At 36.4% G+C, this 20,119-nt stretch overlaps 1 protein-coding gene across 1 annotated transcript in view; it reads left to right on the plus strand.

Moving 5' to 3' along the window:
• Positions 1–20,119, plus strand: part of PEAR1 (platelet endothelial aggregation receptor 1) — a 281,847-nt gene that overhangs the window by 140,649 nt on the left and 121,079 nt on the right. Inside the window, exons 3-4 of the mRNA XM_053705337.1 lie at positions 3,377–3,481; positions 7,356–7,456. Of these exons, the coding sequence (XP_053561312.1) occupies positions 3,377–3,481; positions 7,356–7,456 (206 nt within the window). The remainder of the gene's footprint in view (positions 1–3,376; positions 3,482–7,355; positions 7,457–20,119) is intronic.

The following is a 20,119-nucleotide window of genomic DNA, read 5'->3' on the forward strand; positions in this document are numbered from 1 at the left end:
TATGAGATATTAATTACAGTATTGATCCATAGCCTTTTTACAGGCTACTCTACAGTTTTACTGACAAGAGCCTGCAGACCATTCTCTTCCTATTTGGTTCCAGACACTGAAGGACAGTTTATGAGTTGAGCGCCAACAGTTAAGCGCAAGCGAAAGGGGTTTATTGCAGGTTTTTTGCTCGTATTACAGGTTGAAAGTAAATGCGATCGCAATTGAAGTTAACACTCCTCGGGATAGCGCTTTCTTAGAGCTCTGGTTAACTGTCATGAAACAAAAAATAACACACAAAACCCTACACTGCAGAAAATAAAATTAATTAATTAAAAAAAAAAAAGAAATGCCCTGAAACTTTGTACTGACACACTGGGGTATATTTATCATAGTGCGAGCGGACATGATACAATGTAGCGTATCATGTCCGCTGCACATCGATAAATGCCGACAGCATACGCTCTCAGCATTTATGATTGCACCAGCAGTTCTTGTGAAATGCTGGTGCAATGCCGCCCCCTGCAGATTTGCGGCCAATCAGCTGCTAGCAGGGGATGTCAATCAACCCGATTGTATTCGATCAGGTTGATTTCTGTATGCAGCCTCAGAGCAGGCGGACGAGTTATGGAGCAGCAGTCTTTAGACGCTGCTTCATAACTTCTGTTTCCATCGAGCCTAAAGGCTCACGCGGAAACAGGAACATCAAGCTCCATACGGAGCTTAATAAATCAGCCCCACTGTCTGCCATTACCTATGGTGGTGGTGACCAGTATGGGGTGAGGGAGGGAAGAGAGCAGTTTGGGAGGGATAAGGTAGTGATCAGGGTGTGGGAGGTGTCAGGTGGGAGGGTAATCTCTACACTAGAGCTAAAATTAACATTACAAGCTACCTGATTAACCCCTTCACTCCTGGGAATTTCAAACAAGTGGTACACAGCTGCAATTAATGACCTTCTAATTACCAAAAAAAACAATGGCAAAGCCATGCATGTCTGCTATTTCTGAACAAAGGGGATCCCAGAGAAGCTTTTACAACCATTTGTATCACGACAGCACAGTATGTAAATAATTTTTCGTAAGAAACCCAAAGTTTGTGAAAAAGTTTACATTTTTCTAATATGATCGCATATAGCAGCAAAACGGAATTAAATATACCAATATATATATGTTTGTGTGTGTGTATATATATATATATATCAGTGAGGTAGTTCAGTTGGTCAATGCCCTAACTACAAAAAATCCTGTTTAAAAGATCCAAGATCACAGGTTCAAATCCCAGCAGTGCCGACTCAGCCCTTCATCCTTCCAAGGTTGATAAAATGAGTACCATTAAATTGGGTAATAATAACAACTATTACTATTCAGCTGCCAATTTGGTTAATTTCGAGAGCGAGCGCTGAAAAAGTGATTTGAGTCCCACTGGGAGAAAGGCGCTATATAAATACTAGTTATTATTATTATTATTATTATTATTATTATTATTTAAATTTAATAGATAAATAAAAAAGGCTCTTTCTGTTTAAATACACTGGTAGCAAAAATGCTAAAACGTCTCCGGTTTATTGGGCAAGTTTTCCTCTGAAACTCCCAGTCCTTAAGGGGTAATAATTAGTCACATTTCTGCAATGCTAAGTTACAGTACTTTTGTTTTTAGAAACAGAATATGTCTCTGCATTTACTTAGAAGTGAACTAGATTTTATTTGTTGTACATTTCTTTTTTCTAAAACAAGAACAAAAAAGCATATTTTCTAAGACACAATTTTCCTTCAGATGTATCTTGTACTGTAATCTGGTGCCACTAACAGAAATCTTGCAAGGTTATGAAATGTATGGTGTACCTATAAAAAAAAATGTTAAAAGATATCCACGTTGGAGTAGACTGTTTAAGTGATTTTCTGATGATTTTGTTTTGTAATGTTTTTTTATTTATACCGTTATCCTACATAATAAAACCCAATTTCATACAATTAAGTATTTGGGGAGAGATTGAAGCTGCAGTTTCAATGAAGTAAGTCGCACAAGTTTTCTCTTTCACAACTAATGGTGTTAGATATTTGTTACTATTGTCAAGCAGAGAAGTTGCGGCGACTTTTGTGAGATATTAATTTCAGCAAGGACTGATGCTTTATTTTATCTATAGAAGCAATATGGGATTGTGATCACTTGAAATCCATACTGACATTATCAATCAAACTTCAAACTCGATTTCTATCTAAAGTATCAACTAGATTGTGATCAACACCTTAATTATATGTAAGCCACAATGCAAGTTTAAATGCTACTAGAAGGTTTTTTCAATCATTCAGATTTCTCCATGAACAGTAAATAATGGAATGCTCAGTGGAACAAGCAGCAAGTAAAGTTCTTAAAGGGACATTAAACACTAAACAAGTGCTAGATAAAATGATGCATTTAAAGTAAAGATTAGTCTGAGAGTAAAATGTGGATGTATTTTTTAAAGTTTCATTAGCTGTTTAAATATTGACAAACTAAGGGTAAAGTTTTAGGGGTAGATTTATTAATGGTCGAGCGGACATTATTCGCTGTAGCGAGTCATGTCCGCTCAACCTCGCTAAATGCCGGCAGCATGCGCTGTCGGCATTTAACATTGCACAAGCATTTCTAGTGAAATGCTTGTACAACGCTGCCCCCTGCTCACTGGTGGCCAATCTGCCTCTAGCAGGGGCCGTCAATCATCCCGATCGGATCGAATGATTTCAGTCCACCACCTAAAAGGTGGCGGAGAAGTTAAGGAGCAGTGGTCTTACGACCGCTGCTTCTTAAATTCCGTTTCTGGCAGACCAGATCTCATAATGTTTGATGTCCCTTTTAAAGCACTGGTTTTTAAACTTCTCCTCAGGCCACATTTTGAGGATATCTGAACTAGAAGAACACAAGTGAAATAGCTGATTAGTAAACATGGTTATTTACCTGCTCTCACCCAAGGTAATCCAGAAAGCCTGGCCTGTTGGGGAGGCCTGAGACAGGTTTGAAAACCAGTTATTTAAAGGGACAAAACAGTGCAAAAATAGAATGCTGTTATATGTTATGTTAGAGCATTTTATTATTGCATTATTGTTCCTTATAATTATGTCTTAAACTGCTGCAAACAGGTTAAATACATAGTTTACATCAGCTCCAGAGCAGCAATGCACTACTGGACACTGGTGAGAGAATGACATGAGGCATATGTGTGTATCCACTAATAATAGAAATAATAATAAAAGATACCAAGAGAATGGTGTCAATTTGATTATATATGTAAATTGAAAAGGCCCTTAAAATTGCATGTTCTGTCTGGACTTTCTTTAATATTTAGGTTTTAGGTTTTAGATCTGTTTGGCTAGACTCTATACCACTGACCTCAGTCTCTGCTTTGTTTCAGTTTCACCACAGCAGTGAAAGAATCTTTTGCCCACCCATTTACTCAAGTTTCCCCTGAGTCGTGTGACAGTATATGGAGCTACTTTAAGACCTGTACCCGACAAAAGTAAGCATAAACTATAAAAAAATATTGTTTAACTAATATGCTATTTAACCCCTTCAGTGCTTAGCCATTTCACACTACTGATGGAACTGGTTTTAGACGTGCATTTACATATCAATTTCTGTGCTTTATGGTGAGATACTCACACAAATAACACCTTGTTTTTTTTCCAGCAGAACAAGCACTTTAAAAATGTATTTTAGCTCACAGAAAAGCACAATATGGAAAATGCTACAACAGGAATTGCAAGAAAAAGTCAATTTTATGTATCATTTAACATGAGTGAAATTATGCTTTTTATCTTCCAAAAGAATAGCAAAACTTGAAAATTAATTAGTCATACATTTGAGCTGGGGCATTATGGGTATACAGTACATAGGTGTATGATGTATAATTTATATAAAACATTTTTTACTAATTTAATTTATTTTAAAATATGTGCTTTTTATTTTGGCAAGGTTTTGGTCTAGAGACATGACTACCAGTATGGGATATCAATATCTGACATAAAAAAAAATGGAAGCAGCTTCACAATAGTGGGCTTTGGAACTTTTCTCACACTGTAAAACGTGTTTTGTAAAAAGGTTTCATTTCTACCTTTGAAACTAATGAGCCTTTTTTATTCATACAAAAAAAAGAGATTTCTCCCTATACTGACCGCAATTTCAGAAACCGGGTCTCAAAGATTCTTTGGCTTTGCCAACAATTACAGAAAGTTTCTACTGTTGCAGCTCATATCAAAGCTCCCACTAAAGAGAAGACTAATTGTAAAGGTAGACTGCTGACATGTTTCTGGCCTCTTTAACAGGTTGGAGCCCTATCGCAGGGTTAGCAGGGAACCAAGCAGATTGCATAGCTATAGACTGGAGACTCAAATATATACAACGGTCCTGTTTATTAGGAGAAAGTTACACAGGCAAATAGCAAGTAGTGTGCAGAAATAGTTTATACTGTGAAACAGGTACAAGCAAGAGTTATCAGGAAAAAAAACTGTACAAACCAATATAGCTGATGTTCACATGCAAATTTAGACAGACAAGAGCCAAGTACTGAAAGGCCCACTTCAGGGCTAAGGACTGTAGTGCACACTTCTGGGCTAAACAAAGGAAAATCTGCTCCTGGGCAAAGTTAAGGTAATGCCAGTTTCCGTGTTAAACAATGTAAATACTGCACCTTGTCAAAGCAAAGGGAATGCCAGTTTATGGGTTAATCAAAGGAAATACAATGTGGAATCCTCACAACTGCTTTACAAAGTTGTTCAACATAGGCTTCCTTTTAACTTGCCCATGGTAATGCTGTAACGCTATTTAAACAAGCTTTCATCTTAAAAGGCCAAACTGCATAAGTAGACCTGATATCATTAAAGGGACATGAAGCCCAAAATGTTTCTTTCATGATTCAGAAAGAGCATACAATTTTAAACAACATCAAGCCAATGACAAGAAGCACATATGTGCAGCCACCAAACAGCATCTAGCATTGCTGCTCCTGTGCCTGCCTATGTATGCTTTTCAACAAATGATACCAAGAGAGCAAATACATGTTTATGCTATTAACGGGACAGTAAACAGATTTAAACACAAGCCTGTGAAGTAAGGCCTCTTAGCTTTTTCTTGGATTTTTGGGATTTGGACAAAATAATTGCGCAATATGCTAAGAATTAAGAAAGGGAGGGCTAAGTTCTAACATTCAAAACACCTCCATTTAAGTACTAGTACAGTAGTATCAAGGGGAAACTTACTAGGTCTATGTCTACAGTAACATAATTTAGGAGGGACAACAAATGTATCATTTTAATAACAAATCACTGATCTATGATTGCCCACTGGGGATTGTGAGAAATATATGAGGCAAATTAACTTGGAGAAGGAAGGTTCAAGGGCAGCAGGTTTCCCAGACCCAGTGCTTAGGACAGCCAAACCCTAAATATACTACTAATATGATTACTGTAAAACAGTGTATGTAATCATTTTATGCTTTCTTTTATGATTATATAATACAAATTGTGCTGTACTGAAGTTAATTAGTTAGCATGAGCTGTAGTGATGTATTTTTTCTTTTTTTTCTCTTTAATTGATTGGATTTTTCTCACCCATCTGTTACGATTTACCTGTCCTGTAGCTGATAATTTGGAGAGGATTTTGAACAAGTGCCAAGTTAGTGGATGTGGACATAAAAACTGAACATTTAGGTGTCCTGTTTTTGCTTTTGAAATTTTATTAGACAGCAAGTTGAAATGATGTACTGTCCTACACAAAAATAGAGAAGCACTGTGAACAATCAATTTGCAGTATATCAGTGTGGTCCTGCCGAAAAGCACAACACAACCCTAAAATACCAGGCAATGGCTCTCTCAATGAGAGACATGCTAAACCCCAGACATATGTTTCAGCATAGTGTGGGCCTCGTCAACAAGGGGAAGCCATATTCCTTTAGCCACTTTTGGTAATGGGTCCATGACTGGAACATAAGCATCATAGTTTGGTCTATGACTAGTTACTGCCCAAGGAGAAGCCTCTTTCTGTGCCTTTCATGAAGAGGAACTTTCCTGCATTATATCAGTCTGGTCCTGCCAAAAAAGTACAGTCCAACCCAAAAATATCAGGCAATCCCTCTGGTTGAGAGACATTGAGCAAACCTCAATCATACATTTCAACCTACTGGGGGTTTCATCAATGAGGTGCAGCCTTATACCTCTAGGCATAGTGAGCAATGAGTCCATGTCTGATTTCCTCCATAATCCTTAGGGATACTATTTCAAAAGGGTCATAATCTGCATACACAAGAGAGGTGCGATCAATGGCTAATTAACAGGCTAGTTACCACCCCAGGAGCAGACTCTTTTTTTGCAGAATGTGCTTTTCACAGAGAGAAACTTCCCTTCTGTTCATCAGTCTGGTCCTTTCTAAAAAGCTTAGTCCAGTCCAAAACACCAGGAAATCCCTCTTTGAGGGCCCAATTCTCAATAATTTGGTATTCGATTCAGGCTAGTAATTTCTCTCCATGCCGTGAGTTTTTGAGAATTGGACCCCTAATGAGAGACATGGTAAACCCCAGATGTATACTTCAGCTTCATGTGAGGAATCCTTTTTACTCATTTGTTTTCTCATAGCCTTATTCCAACCCATTAGAAAAGTTATGCGGAATCCATACTAGAGATTTTCGTACCGAATTTCACAGACTTTCACAAAAAGAAACTGTATGGAAGCAAAGTGAAATATGATAGCTAATAAGTCCATTACTTAAGAAAAAAAAAAATTAAGAAGTATTTTCGGATTAATTGGAATACTGCTGTCACCATACAATGTATAAAAGGGACATGAAACCCAACTGTTTTCTTTCATTATTCAGATATGTCATACCACTTTAAACATTTTTCCACTTTATTTAATTTGCTTCATTATATTAGTATCAATTGTTGAAAACCATACCAAGGTATGCTAAGGAGCAGTAATGCACTACTGGGAGCTAGCTGCAATTGTTGGCTGTACATATATGCCTCTTAGCTTCCAGTAGTGCATTGATGTTTCATCAACAAATGATTCCAAAAGAATGATGCAAATTTGATAGTAGAAGTAAACTCAAACGTTGTATACAATTGTATGCTCTATTAGAATTATGAAAGAAAAATTTGGGTTTCATGACCCTTTAATGCAATTGAGATTTTTTTTTTAATGGATTCGAATGCCCTTGAATTGGAAACACACTTCAAATGGGTATTCAAACAGATTAGGACAAAGCTGCTCCTCTATGGAATTTTATTAATTTCTATTCATCAATTTTTTACCTTATATGTCTTTTTTCAGGTCCTTCAAAAGTTATTGTCTTTAATATGAACATCTGTATTATTCTTTTCATTTGTTGCTTGTGTGCTTAGGATCATGTATCGCACTGCGTATCGCCATGGGGTAAAGTTGGACTACAGGAAGAGGTACCGATGCTGCCAGGGATATTATGAAAGCAATGGCGTCTGTGTTCGTAAGTCAATTTTACTAGTATAAATATCTATGCAAATAAATTCAGTCACAGCTGTTATCAGTCACATAGGCTATTGTTCTGCTTGGGAGATTCACTATAAGTGTTTAAAGCACATACAGCCAAGAGAGCAAGAATTCATAGTATTTATATAAACCAGAAATATGACCTAGCTAAACATATGCAATGCAGTCAATCATACTTAATAGTCATATTTAAGTGGTTTTAGAATCTGTACCAGGTCACAAATCTACATTTTTTGGATTTTTTTAATTTTTTCTAACAAAGTTCTAATATCAATCTCCAAATGTTGTTGGTTATTTGGTTCTATTATATTTATTATTTAACATGTGTTTGTTGTCATCCATAAATTGCTAACCAAAAGATTATTAAGGGACAGCTTACAAGTTGAGCACAAAATATTGCTTCTGCAAAAGCAATATTGGTGCTCAACTTAGTATTAGCAGTGCACGCAAATTGGTGCTGGTATAACGAGTGAGGTGCAATGCGAATGCAACCTCTTGTTCACATTGCACGGAAACATTGCGTTCACAAGAGCGCGCTTTCATAGGCTCCAATGGGAGCCTCATCATGCCGTCAGACACGGCATGAGAACTGGCACACCGAAGGGGGTAAGTCGTGCATTGATGGGCAGCAAAAATAAATATATATGTATATGCTTATATACATATACATTTATCAGATAATATGTGTATATACACATATTTACACATAAATATATATGTATCTAAGCATATACATATATATTTACTGGGAACACACAGTTCCCATAGACCGCAATGTAAAAACACCACAGCTGCCAACTATAACCCCCAAAAACTGCCTAGTGCAGTTAGTTTTTTGTTTTAAAAGATGCTACAATTGTTTTATTTTTATAAAGGCACTACACATTTTTTGGGGGGGGGACATTTGGGACACATTTTAAAAATTACCAGAAGTCTGACCTCTGGTTAATCTTTTGAGCACTAATTGCTAACGCAGGCTTGCGGTAGCAATAACCAGCCACTTGTTATTGCTGGTTATTTATCAGGCGCCCCCAAACGGGTGAATACGGGTGAAACGTGCAATAAATTAGCGCTCTACTTGTAATCTAGGGTTTTTAACAATGTAAAAATATTAAATTATTTTTCTATGTTGTTACATATTGCCAAGCAGAATTGCATAAAGAGATTCCATCCTAAAATTATGGAATTTATGAAATCTCATCTTTATTATCATCAAGATTAAAAAGTATAGACATCCATATATATATATATATATATATATGTATATATGTATGTGTGTGTGTGTGCGTGTGTATAAATATGTGAAATATTCATATTTTTATGTTGGGTTAGCGCTTATCAGTATATGCCATTCGGGTTTGCGCAAGAGTGTTTTTTGGTTTTTTTCTCCATTGACTTCTATGGGGGAATACGTCAACATGCAAGCGATATTCTAACTTCCACTTTTTGTGCTCGTCTGGTTAGCATGAGAGTGAAAATAGTTTACTTTCAACTCATACTACGAGCGCAACCCGACAAGGGAAAAAATCTTACTTCTAGAGCAATTAACACTTGAACTGGCCCTAAATCTTGTGTCATATTACATTTATTATTACATTTATATACTGTACATTCCTCTGATTTAGATACTTTAAGATAAAATTATACAAAATTCTCATTGCCTCATTGGTTGTTATCTGGAGGTGTAAAACTTCTTGATGAGATTATAAATAAAATTAAGTATAAAGCTAAAATTGGAGAAAGCATTTATATTAAAGTGTTGAGATCCAACTCTTCTTTTCAACCAAGTGATTCTATTGTTTTAAAACAAAAAAAATACTTCAGCTCTTAATAGTTTTCTTGTTAGGTCACCTCCTCTCCAGTCACCTCTAATTTTTCTTAAGCCCCAATATTTCAATCCCTGTGTTCTATGGTTATATGTGCTTCTTTGAAAAGACATGAATGGAGATAACCCTCAAATCCGTGTTTAGACATTTAACAAATGTTCACAAATTCTATCCCTTAAACGTCGGGAGGTCTCCCCCAAATACTGTTTCTTACAAGGACATTAAATTAGATTACATTCGTGTCTTTGCATCTTACTAAATCCTTAATACAAAATGTCCTCTTAGTTACTGTTGATGTCAACATCTTGGTTTTGTTACTAAAACTGCAAGCTTTACAATGAATGCATGGGAGAAAACCATGTAGTTTATTACCTTATACATCCAACTCAAAATTCTTTTTTTTTACTATTTCTTAGCTTGCTGTCAATATACCTGACCCTTTGAAAAACAACATTGGGTCATTCAGTAACAAGTTCATTAATATATGGATCACTATGTAGTAGATACCAATGTTTATTGAAAATGTATCTCATCATGCTTCTGTGGTTTACACTATATTCTGTAACAAACCAGACTTCTAGTTTGTCCTTCTCTATTCTGTTTATTAGCTTATTTTTGTTGTTAATAATTGGTGGTTTCTAACAAAGTAGCTCTGTCTTTAATCCTAGCTAAAGTTCTTGCTTCTTCAATAAGTTCCCAACTATATCCTCTCTGTTCAAATTTTTTTGTAGGCTTTCTGCTTATTTATCATAGTCTTCTATATGTGAACAATTTTTTTCATATTCTTAGAAATTGGTTCCTCTGGATACTTTTCGCCCGTTTTTTTATGGTGATAGTTTTCATTGTGAATGTAGATATTTAAATCCACCATTTTAAAATGCGTTTTAGTTATTAAATTTTGACCAGAGATTTCCACATCTACATCTAAACAGCTAATATGTGACTTGCTTGTTTCATAAGTAAAATCAAGTAAAAAGTTACTACCTTTAAGATCCTCCATAAATAATTCAAAAATCTGAATTTACTCTTTCCAAATTATGAAAATATCATCAATGAAACGGAGGTAGAGGACCAAATTTGCCTCCAATGGGGAATCATAGATAACCTTCCCTTCTAAATGTCCCATAAATAAGTTAGTGTAACTTAGGAGACTTTCAGGAATTAGAACTTTAGCAGTGCGAACATTGCTTAAGATCCAATACATTAGAAATTGCTAATCCGAATACATTGTAACATGAAATTAAAAAAAGCCACAGTATTCTATGTGAATAAAATTTGGGGTATAATTTAGTTTTTGGATGACATTAAAGCTTCCAAAATACTTATTTAGGCAACTCCATACTAATGCATCTTTTTGGTCATAAAGTTTTTTTACAGAATTCCTTATTTATTTATGCATTTGCGGATATATGTATTTTAATATTTTTAATCATTTTTAATTTAAACCACTGGTGGTATAAAAACTATTAGATCTATGTTTAGACTGCAATAGAGTTTTTTTATGGTGTAAATTAAAAAGGAATATATTTTTTTGGTACATATACCGTTGATAGCGATCTTTTTAGCGCACTCTTATTATTTGTTGTTTATAATTGAAAGATGTTGGGATACATCTCTTTAAGAGCTGTTACATTATCTTTTAAGGGTTTCTAATTGTTATTGTAAAAGAACAGAGCTCTTAACTGTCCTGCATATTATGGGAGTGTCACACTCTCTCTCTAGCACTCTCTCTCTAGCAGCTTGTCCTTCAGTGCAATCATCTTGGTTTTCCATGTAAAACTAAAGACTGCTCAGACTTAACCCATGTCTCACTTCAGCCATGCCCATGACATACCATGCCAAAACCCGCCCACAGTGAAAGAACACTTGCAACTCCACCCTCCACTTGTATTTTTAAATCTGAGGAAGGGGGACCACCCGAAACATCACATTTGAATAAAGTACGTTAAATCCAGAGAGTTCCTGATCGTTTATGGACAGTATATATATATATATATATATATATATATATATATATATATATGTATGTACCATGAAAAGTTGAGAGTTTAGAAATATGAGCGGTTAGGTCTGAAATAGGAGCCAAAAAGGGAAGCTGTGTCGGCGCCTCTCCCGACAGAAACCTGAGCCTGCAGACCAGGCCGCTCGCTCTCAGGTGTAAATAACAACAAAGGAGAAATCCCTTATATAATACGGTTCCCAGACCAAATGAAATGTCCATTGAATTTGGCACAACATAAGCACTGTACTTAAGGATACATATAACAATTCATACCTTTATTCATGGTGTTAAAACAAACACTCTGCATACATATGCGGGGGGACTACCAGGAGACACAGGTGTAGGTGGAGTGTGACGTCATCTAACGCGTTTCACGCCCTTCTGGCACTTTGACAAGGTTTGTTTGGAGGGAAGAGGTGGGGAGCTGCTACACTACAGAAAAAATGAGAATTAAAAAACTAAAACAAAATTTATATAAACTGGGTACTGGCAGACAGCTGCCAGTACCTAAGATGGCGACACCTAAGATGCCAGTACCTAAGATGGCGACACCAGTAAGAGAGCTGTTTGGGAGGGATCAGGGAGATGAAAAATATGGGGGAAATCCTACACTGCAGAAAATAATTTTTTAAAAAATAGGAAGGTGGAGGAATGGAACAGCAGTTTCAAAGGAATCAGGTAGGGATCATGGGGTGGGAGGGATCAGGTGGGAGAGCAATCTTTGCACTAAAGCTAAACTTACCTTACAAGCTATCTGATTAACCCCTTAACTGCCACGAATATCAGAAGTGTGGTGTGCCGCTGCAATTAGCGGCCTTCTAATTGCCTAAATGCAATGGCAAAGCTATCTATGTATCCCAGAGATTTAACAATAATTTGTGTCATGATTGCACAAGCGGTATGTAAATAATTTCAGTAAGAATTAACATTTTTTTTTTTATATATATGATTGCATTTTGAAGCAAAAAGTGGCATGAAATATACCAAAATGGGCCTAGATCAATACCTTAACTTTTCTACCAAAAATATATATATATATATATATATATATATATATATATATATATATATATATATATATATATATATAGTTTTAAAAGGTAAATAAAGTGATATAAATGAAGTGAAAGCAAAAATGCTCTGGTCTTTTGAGGAAGTTTTAGTCTGAAATGCCCCGTCCTTAAGGGGTTAAAATCACATGCGCTGTCTGAATCATAAAAGAAAAAAATTGAGTTTTATGTCCCTTTAACTACAAACCTTCTGTAAGAGAAAATCTTTATTAAAATAATATTTATAACACAGAGACCTCCTGGATAGGATCTGCAGATGAAAGATGAAAGAATACCGCAAGATTCCTTGCAGTGATGGAATATAAACAATGAAATATCAGAGAATTGAAAAAGTCCACCTACAGTTTAATATAGAGAAGACTACTCAGCTAAGATTTTTATTTCAGTTTCAATGATATTTGAAGTAGCTTTGATCCAATTCTTGTTAGCTGTCTGAGCTATTTAAAACAAAAATGTGACTGAACATTTTCCAGCAGCCTTTAGAATGTTTTAATCAATCCTTAAGGCCACATTTTAAATAATGAATAATATTAAATCTATTTATGAATTTCATCTAGAAACATCTTGTGGTATTTAAGAAAATTATACTTTTTGTGTTAACATTCTGCCTCTGTGTAGATGGCAAAATTAATTTTTCATTTTAGCAGTAAGAAATTAAAAGACAATTAAATATTCTACAATTGCATAATCAAAAATGCATCATAAAAACCCAATGCAAAAGAACTTAGGGGTCGATTTATCAAATGATTCGTCAGGCTTTGTCTGGCTTCGACTGCAGGTTCTCACAAGAGAACCTGCAGTCCGTATTTATGAAGCAGCAGTCATGACAATTTTTAGAATTTTTGCTATCACTCCATTTAAAAAAAAAAAATAGAGCCTTTTTTATTTACCTGTCAAAACTATATATATATTGTTTAAGAAGTCAACCCAAGGTATTAATCTAGGCCCATTTTAGTATATTTCATGCCACCATTTGCTGTCAAAAGTGATTATATAAAAAAAATTGTTAACTTTTTCACATTTTGGGGTTCTCACTTAAATTATTTACATACTGCTTGTGGAATCATGACACAAATAATTGTACAAGCTTCTCTAGGATCCCCTTTGTTTAGGTTTAGAAATAGCAGACATACATGACTTTGCCTTTGGTTTTTGGTAATTAGAAGGCCACAAATTGCAGTTGCGCACCACACTTCTATTATTCGCCGCAGGGAAGGGATGAATCAGGTAGCTTGTAAGGTTAATTTTAGCTGCAGTGTAGAGCCTACCCTCCCACCTGACACCTCCCACCCCCTGATACCTACCAGATCCCTCTTAAACAGCTCTCTTTCCTGCCTCACCGATCCTGCTCCGGATCCATACGCAGGTAGATGCCTGGAGCTCAGGAACTCTAGTTCTCGTCTGTTACTTAACAGTCGAGACTGCTGGAGCTTCCTGCAGCACGGACGTATATATACTTCATATGGTACGATAGGCAAAGTACCGCATGACGTATATATACGTCATTTTGGGTTAAGGGGTTAAAATGTTATGCTTTATGTGAAACTTTGAAAGAAAATATTTGAGTATCATGTCCTTTTAATATAAATGCAGGTCAAAACATGACTTTGTCATTGAAACTTGAAGGGGCAGTCTACTACAGAATTTGTATTATTTAAAAACGGCCAGATTACGAGTTTTGCGTTATGAGTGGCTCAGTAATAACTTGCAAGTTATTTCCACCGCTCACCTTTAATAGCGCTGCTATTACAGGTTTGCAAAAACCCAGCGTTAGCGGGCAATATGGCAGTGTTGAGCTCCATACCACACACAAATACCAGCGCTGCTTTGAGCTGGTTTTAGGTGCTTGTGCACGATTTCCCCATAGGCATCAATGGGGAGAGCTGGCTAAAAAAAAGCCTAACACCTGCAATAAAGGAGCGTAAAGCTCCGTAACGCAGCCCCATTGATTCCTATGGGGAAAGAAAATTTATGTTTACACCTAACACCCTAACATAAACTCCGAGTCTAAACACCCCTAATCTGCTGCCCCTAACATCGCCGCCACCTACATTACACTTATTAACCCCTAATCTGCTGCTCTGACATCGCCGACACCTACCTACACTTATTAACCCCTAATCTGCCACCCCCAATGTCGCCGCCACCTACATACATTTAAAAACCCCTAATCTGTCGCCCCCAACATCGCCGCCCCCTACATAAATTTATTAACCCCTAATCTGTCACCCCCCCCCAAAGTCGCCGCCAGCTACATAAATTTATTAACCCCTAATCTGCCACCCCCAATGTCGCCGCCGCCACTATACTAAAGTTAATAACCCCTAAACCTCTGGCCTCCCACATCACTAACTAACTAAATAAATATATTAACCCCTAAACCTAAGTCTAACCCTAACCCTAACACCCCTAACTTTAATATTATTAAAATAAATCTAAATAAAAATTACTATCATTAACTAAATAATACCTATTTAAAACTAAATACTTACCTATAAAATAAACCCTAAGCTTGCTACAATATAACTAATAGTTACATTGTAGCTAGCTTAGGTTTTATTTTTATTTCACAGCTAATTTTGTATTTATTTTAACTAGGTAGACTAGTTAGTAAATAGTTATTAACTATTTACTAACTATCTAGTTAAAATAAATACAAATTTACCTGTACAATAAAACCTAACCTGCCCCACACTAACACCTAACATTACACTAAAGTTAAATAAATTACATTAATTAAATACAATTAACTAAATTACAAAAAAAATTACAAAAAAAATAAACACTAAATTACACAAAATAAAAAATAAATGATCAAATATTTAAACTAATTACACCAAATCTAATAGCCCTATCAAAATAAAAAAGCCCCCCCAAAATAAAATAAAAAACCTAGCCTACACTAAACTGCCAATAGCCCTTAAAAGGGCCTTTTGCGGGACATTGCCCCAAAGAAATCAGCTCTTTTACCTGTAATAAAAAAATACAAACATCTCCCCAACAGTAAAACCCACCACCCACACAACCAACCCCCCCCCCCAAAAAAAAACTACCTAAAAAGCCTAAGCTCCCCATTGCCCTGAAAAGGGCATTTGGATGGGCATTGCCCTTAAAAGGGCATCTAGCTCTTTTACATTGCCCAAAGTCCCTAATCAAAAAATAAAACCCACCCAATAAACCTTTAAAAAAAACTAACACTTACCCCCGAAGATCCACTTACAGTTTTTGAAGACCGGACATCCATCCTCAACGAAGCCAGGAGAAGTCTTCATCCAAGCGGCAAGAAGTCCTCAACGAAGCCGGGAGAAGTTTTCATCCAAGCGGCAAGAAGTCGTCCTCCAGGCAGGCAGAAGTCTTCATCCAGACGGCATCTTCTATCTTCATCCTTCCGACGTGGAGCCACTCCATCTTCAAGACATCCTGCGCGGAGCATCCTCTTCTTTCGATTCCTCTTGAAGAATGAAGGTTCCTTTAAATGATGTCATCCAAGATGGCGTCCCTTGAATTCTGATTGGCTGATAGAATTCTATCAGCCAATCGGAATTAAAGGGTAAAAAATCCTATTGGCTGATGCAATCATAAATAACTCACCTTTAGTGAGCACAATGTTATCTATAAGCACACACAAACTAGCGTTGTCTAGCTGTGAAAAACTGTCAAAATGCACTGAGATAAGAGCCGGCCTCCAAGGTCTTAGAAATTAACAGTCTACCTAGGATTAGCTTTCAATAAAGAATACCAAGAGAACAAAGCAAATTTGATGATAATAGGACATTTGAAATTTGTTTAAAATTGCATGCCCAATCTGAATCATGAAAGTTTTATTTTGACTAGACTGTTCCTTTAAGTATATTTGAGTCTAGTTGAAAGTACTTTCTGGCTTACTCTGTAGAACACAGTCTTACTTCTATTTTCATTTGCAACTTAACTAAAACAATGGTCTTAACAAAATGTATTGGTCTCTCTCTTAATGCCTCACAATAAATGTTTCCATATGCCTCATATTTTATCTATCTACAGTATCTGTCTGTCTATCCTAATATAATGATAGCATGGCCTAAACGGATATCATTGAAATTCTTATTGCAGTAGTCATTTGCTACATATGTAAAATAAAAAAATAGTGCTATGTAATGATTATTTCTATTAGACAATACCATTTTTATTATTTTTTTAAATACTCCCCCATGAGAGGTTACAGGGGAGAGATCAGGAGTTCTCATAGCTCATAAAATCTGCAGTAAATATCTAATTGCCTTCTGGTATGAAATTACAGGCTAAAATAAACTACACATTAGAAGTTCTACATCAAATTATTGTTCCTCTGGACATTGAGAAATGAAGACTTTATGCCAGTGAAAGTGGACAATTGTTTAACAGTTAAGCAAGCTATTTCTGTATTCTGCTCTAACCCTATGTTCCCTAATGACGTTTTCAAGGAAATTTTAATTTTTCAGGATTTGTGCCATTTCACAAGCATTTCTTTAATGATTAGCAGTCCCAGTTCCGTGTTGTTTTTGGCAACAGTTAAAGCTCTTCTCACATTGCTGCTGGACTTCAACTGACAATTGACTCTTTTAATCCCTGCTGGGATTCTTATTGGATTTTTATTATAAAGTGTAAATGACATGACCCAGAGCGGTCATTGACAACCAATATTAATCACTTGTGGAACAAGTTTAAAAAAAGTCTCTTAAAAATCTCAGTGTAATAATCAGTGTATGCATATTACAAATATTTTATAGTCTTTTTTTATATTTAGCTGCACTGACAATCCTCTAGATGCTTTAAAGGACTTAAAGGGACACTGAACCCAAATTTTTTCTTTCGTGATTCAGATAGAGCATGCAATTTTAAGCAACTTTCTAATTTACTCCTATTATAAATTTGTCTTCGTTCTCTTGCTATCTTTATTTGAAAAAGAAGGCATCTAAGCTATTTTTCAGAACACTGGGCAGCACTTGCTTATTGGTGGGTGAATTTATCTACCAATCAGCAAGAACAAACAAGGCTGTTTCCCATAAATGGGCCGGCATCTAAACTTACATTCTTGCTTTTCAAATAAAGATACCAAGAGAATGAAGAAAATTTGATAATAGGAGAAAATTAGAAAGTTGCTTAAAATTGCATGCTCTATCTGAATCACGAAAGAAAAAATTTGGGTTCAGTGTGGCTTTAATAAAATATTTAGCAAAATAGGGTGAAACAACTATAACAACAGTTATTTTAAGTATATAAGAATATTCTGCTGGTTCAGTGGAGTGTGTAAAAAACAAAATAAATGTGAATTTAAAATAAACTATGTATAAAACTGCATTTTTCTTTAAAAAAAACTTTGTTATGACATCTAATAAACTTAAAGGTTATCTAGCAGCACTGATATTTTGTTGCATTCTATGAGCAGACATTAACATCTGTTTTCACAGTTTGTTTAGAAATAGACTTTGACCCACACCCCTACTCTAAAACCCACCCAATTCCCCCTTAAAAAACCTAACACTAACCCCCTGAAGATCACCCTACCTTGATCCGTCTTCACCCAGCCGGGCACAAGTGGTCCTCCACACGGCAGAAGTCTTCATCCGATCGGGGCAGAAGAGGTCCTCCAGACGGTAGAAATCTTCATCCAGGCGGCATCTTCTATCTTCATCCTTCCAGGGGAACAGCGGGTCCATCTTCAATCCAGCCGACGCGGAGCATCCTCTTCAAACGAAGTCCTAACGAAGAATGAAGGTTCCTTTAAATGACGTCATCCAAGATGGCGTCCCTTGAATTCTGATTGGCTGATAGAATCCTATCAGCCAATCGGAATTAAAGTAGGAAAAATACTATTGGCTGATGCTATCAGTCAATCGGATTGAAGTTCAATCCGATTGGCTGATTCAATAAGCCAATAGGATTGACCTCGCATTCTATTGGCTGATTGGAACAGCCAATAGAATGCAAGGTCAATCCTATTGGCTGATTGGATCAGCCAATCAGATTGAACTTCAATCCGATTGGCTGATTACATCAGCCAATAGGATTTTTCCTACCTTAATTCCGATTGGCGAAGATGGACCCGCTCCACTCCAGAAGGATGAAGATAGAAGATGCCGCCTGGATGAAGATTTCTACCGTCTGGAGGACCTCTTCTGCCCCGATCGGATGAAGACTTCTGCCGTATGGAGGACCACTTGTGCCCGGCTGGGTGAAGACGGCTCAAAGTAGAGTGATCTTCAGGGGGTTAGTGTTAGTTTTTTTTAAGGGGGGATTGGGTGGGTTGTAGAGTAGGGGTGTGTGGGTGGTGGGTTGTAATGTTGGGGGGGTATTGTATTTTTTTTTGCAGGTAAAAGAGCTGATTACTTTGGGGCAATGCCCTGCAAAAGGCTATTTTAAGGGCTATTTGTAATTTAGTATAGGGTAGGGAATTTTTTTTATTTTGGGGGGCTTTTTTATTTTATTAGGGGGATTAGATTAGGTGTAATTAGTTTAAAATTCTTGTAATTCTTTTTTTATTTTCTGTAATTTAGTGTTTTTTTTTCGTAATTTAGTTTATTTAATTTAATTGTAATTAATTGTAGGTAGTTTAGGTAATTAGTTTAATGATAGTGTAGTGTTAGGTGTAATTGTAACTTAGGTTAGGATTTATTTTATAGGTAATTTTGTACTTATTTTAGCTAGGTAGTTATTAAATAGTTAATAACTATTTAAGAACTATTCTACCTAGTTAAAATAAATACAAAGTTGCCTGTAAAATAAAAATAAACCCTAAGCTAGCTACAATGTAACTATTAGTTATATTGTAGCTAGCTTAGGGTTTATTTTATCGGTAAGTATTTAGTTTTAAATAGGATTAATTTATTTAATTATGTTAAATTCATTTTGTTTAATTTAAATTATATTTAAGTTAGGGGGGGTTAGACTTAGGGTTAGACTTAGGTTTAGGGGTTAATAAATTTAATATAGTAGCGGCGACGTTGGGGTCGGAAGATTAGGGGTTAATAAAATGTAACTAGTGTTTGCGATGCGGGAGTGCGGCGGTTTAGGGGTCAATACATTTATTAAAGTGGCGGCGATGTCCGGTCGGCAGATTAGGGGTTAATAATTGTAGGTAGGTGGTGGCGACGTTGGGGTAGCAGATTAGGGGTTAATAAAATGTAACTAGTGTTTGCGATGCGGGAGTGCGGCGGTTTAGGGGTCAATACATTTATTAAAGTGGCGGCGATGTCCGGTCGGCAGATTAGGGGTTAATAATTGTAGGTATGTGGTGGCGACATTGGGGTAGCAGATTAGGGGTTAATAATTATAATGTAGGTGTCGACGATGTTAGTGGCAGCAGATTAGGGGTTCATAGGTATAATGTAGGTGGCGGCGATGTCCGGTCGGCAGATTAGGGGTTAAAAAAAATATTTTAGTGTTTGCGATGTGGGGGGGGCCTCGGTTTAGGGGTTAATAGGTAGTTTATGGGTGTTAGTGTACTTTTTAGCACTTTAGTTAAGAGCTTTATGTTCCGGCGTTAGCCCATAAAACACTTAACTACTGACTTTTAAATGCGGTAGGAGTCTGGACAGGAGAGGGTCTACCGCTCACTTCTTCCAAGACTCGTAATACCAGCGTTAGGCAAATCCCATTAAAAAGATAGGATACACAATTGACGTAAGGGGATTTGCGGTAGCCTCGAATCACGGAAGAAAAGTGAGTGGTACAACTGTACCTGCCAGACTCGTAATACCAGCGGGCGTTAAAAAGCAGCGTTGGGA

Source organism: Bombina bombina, chromosome 1, assembly GCF_027579735.1.
Source record: "Bombina bombina isolate aBomBom1 chromosome 1, aBomBom1.pri, whole genome shotgun sequence".
Classification (NCBI taxonomy): domain Eukaryota; kingdom Metazoa; phylum Chordata; class Amphibia; order Anura; family Bombinatoridae; genus Bombina; species Bombina bombina.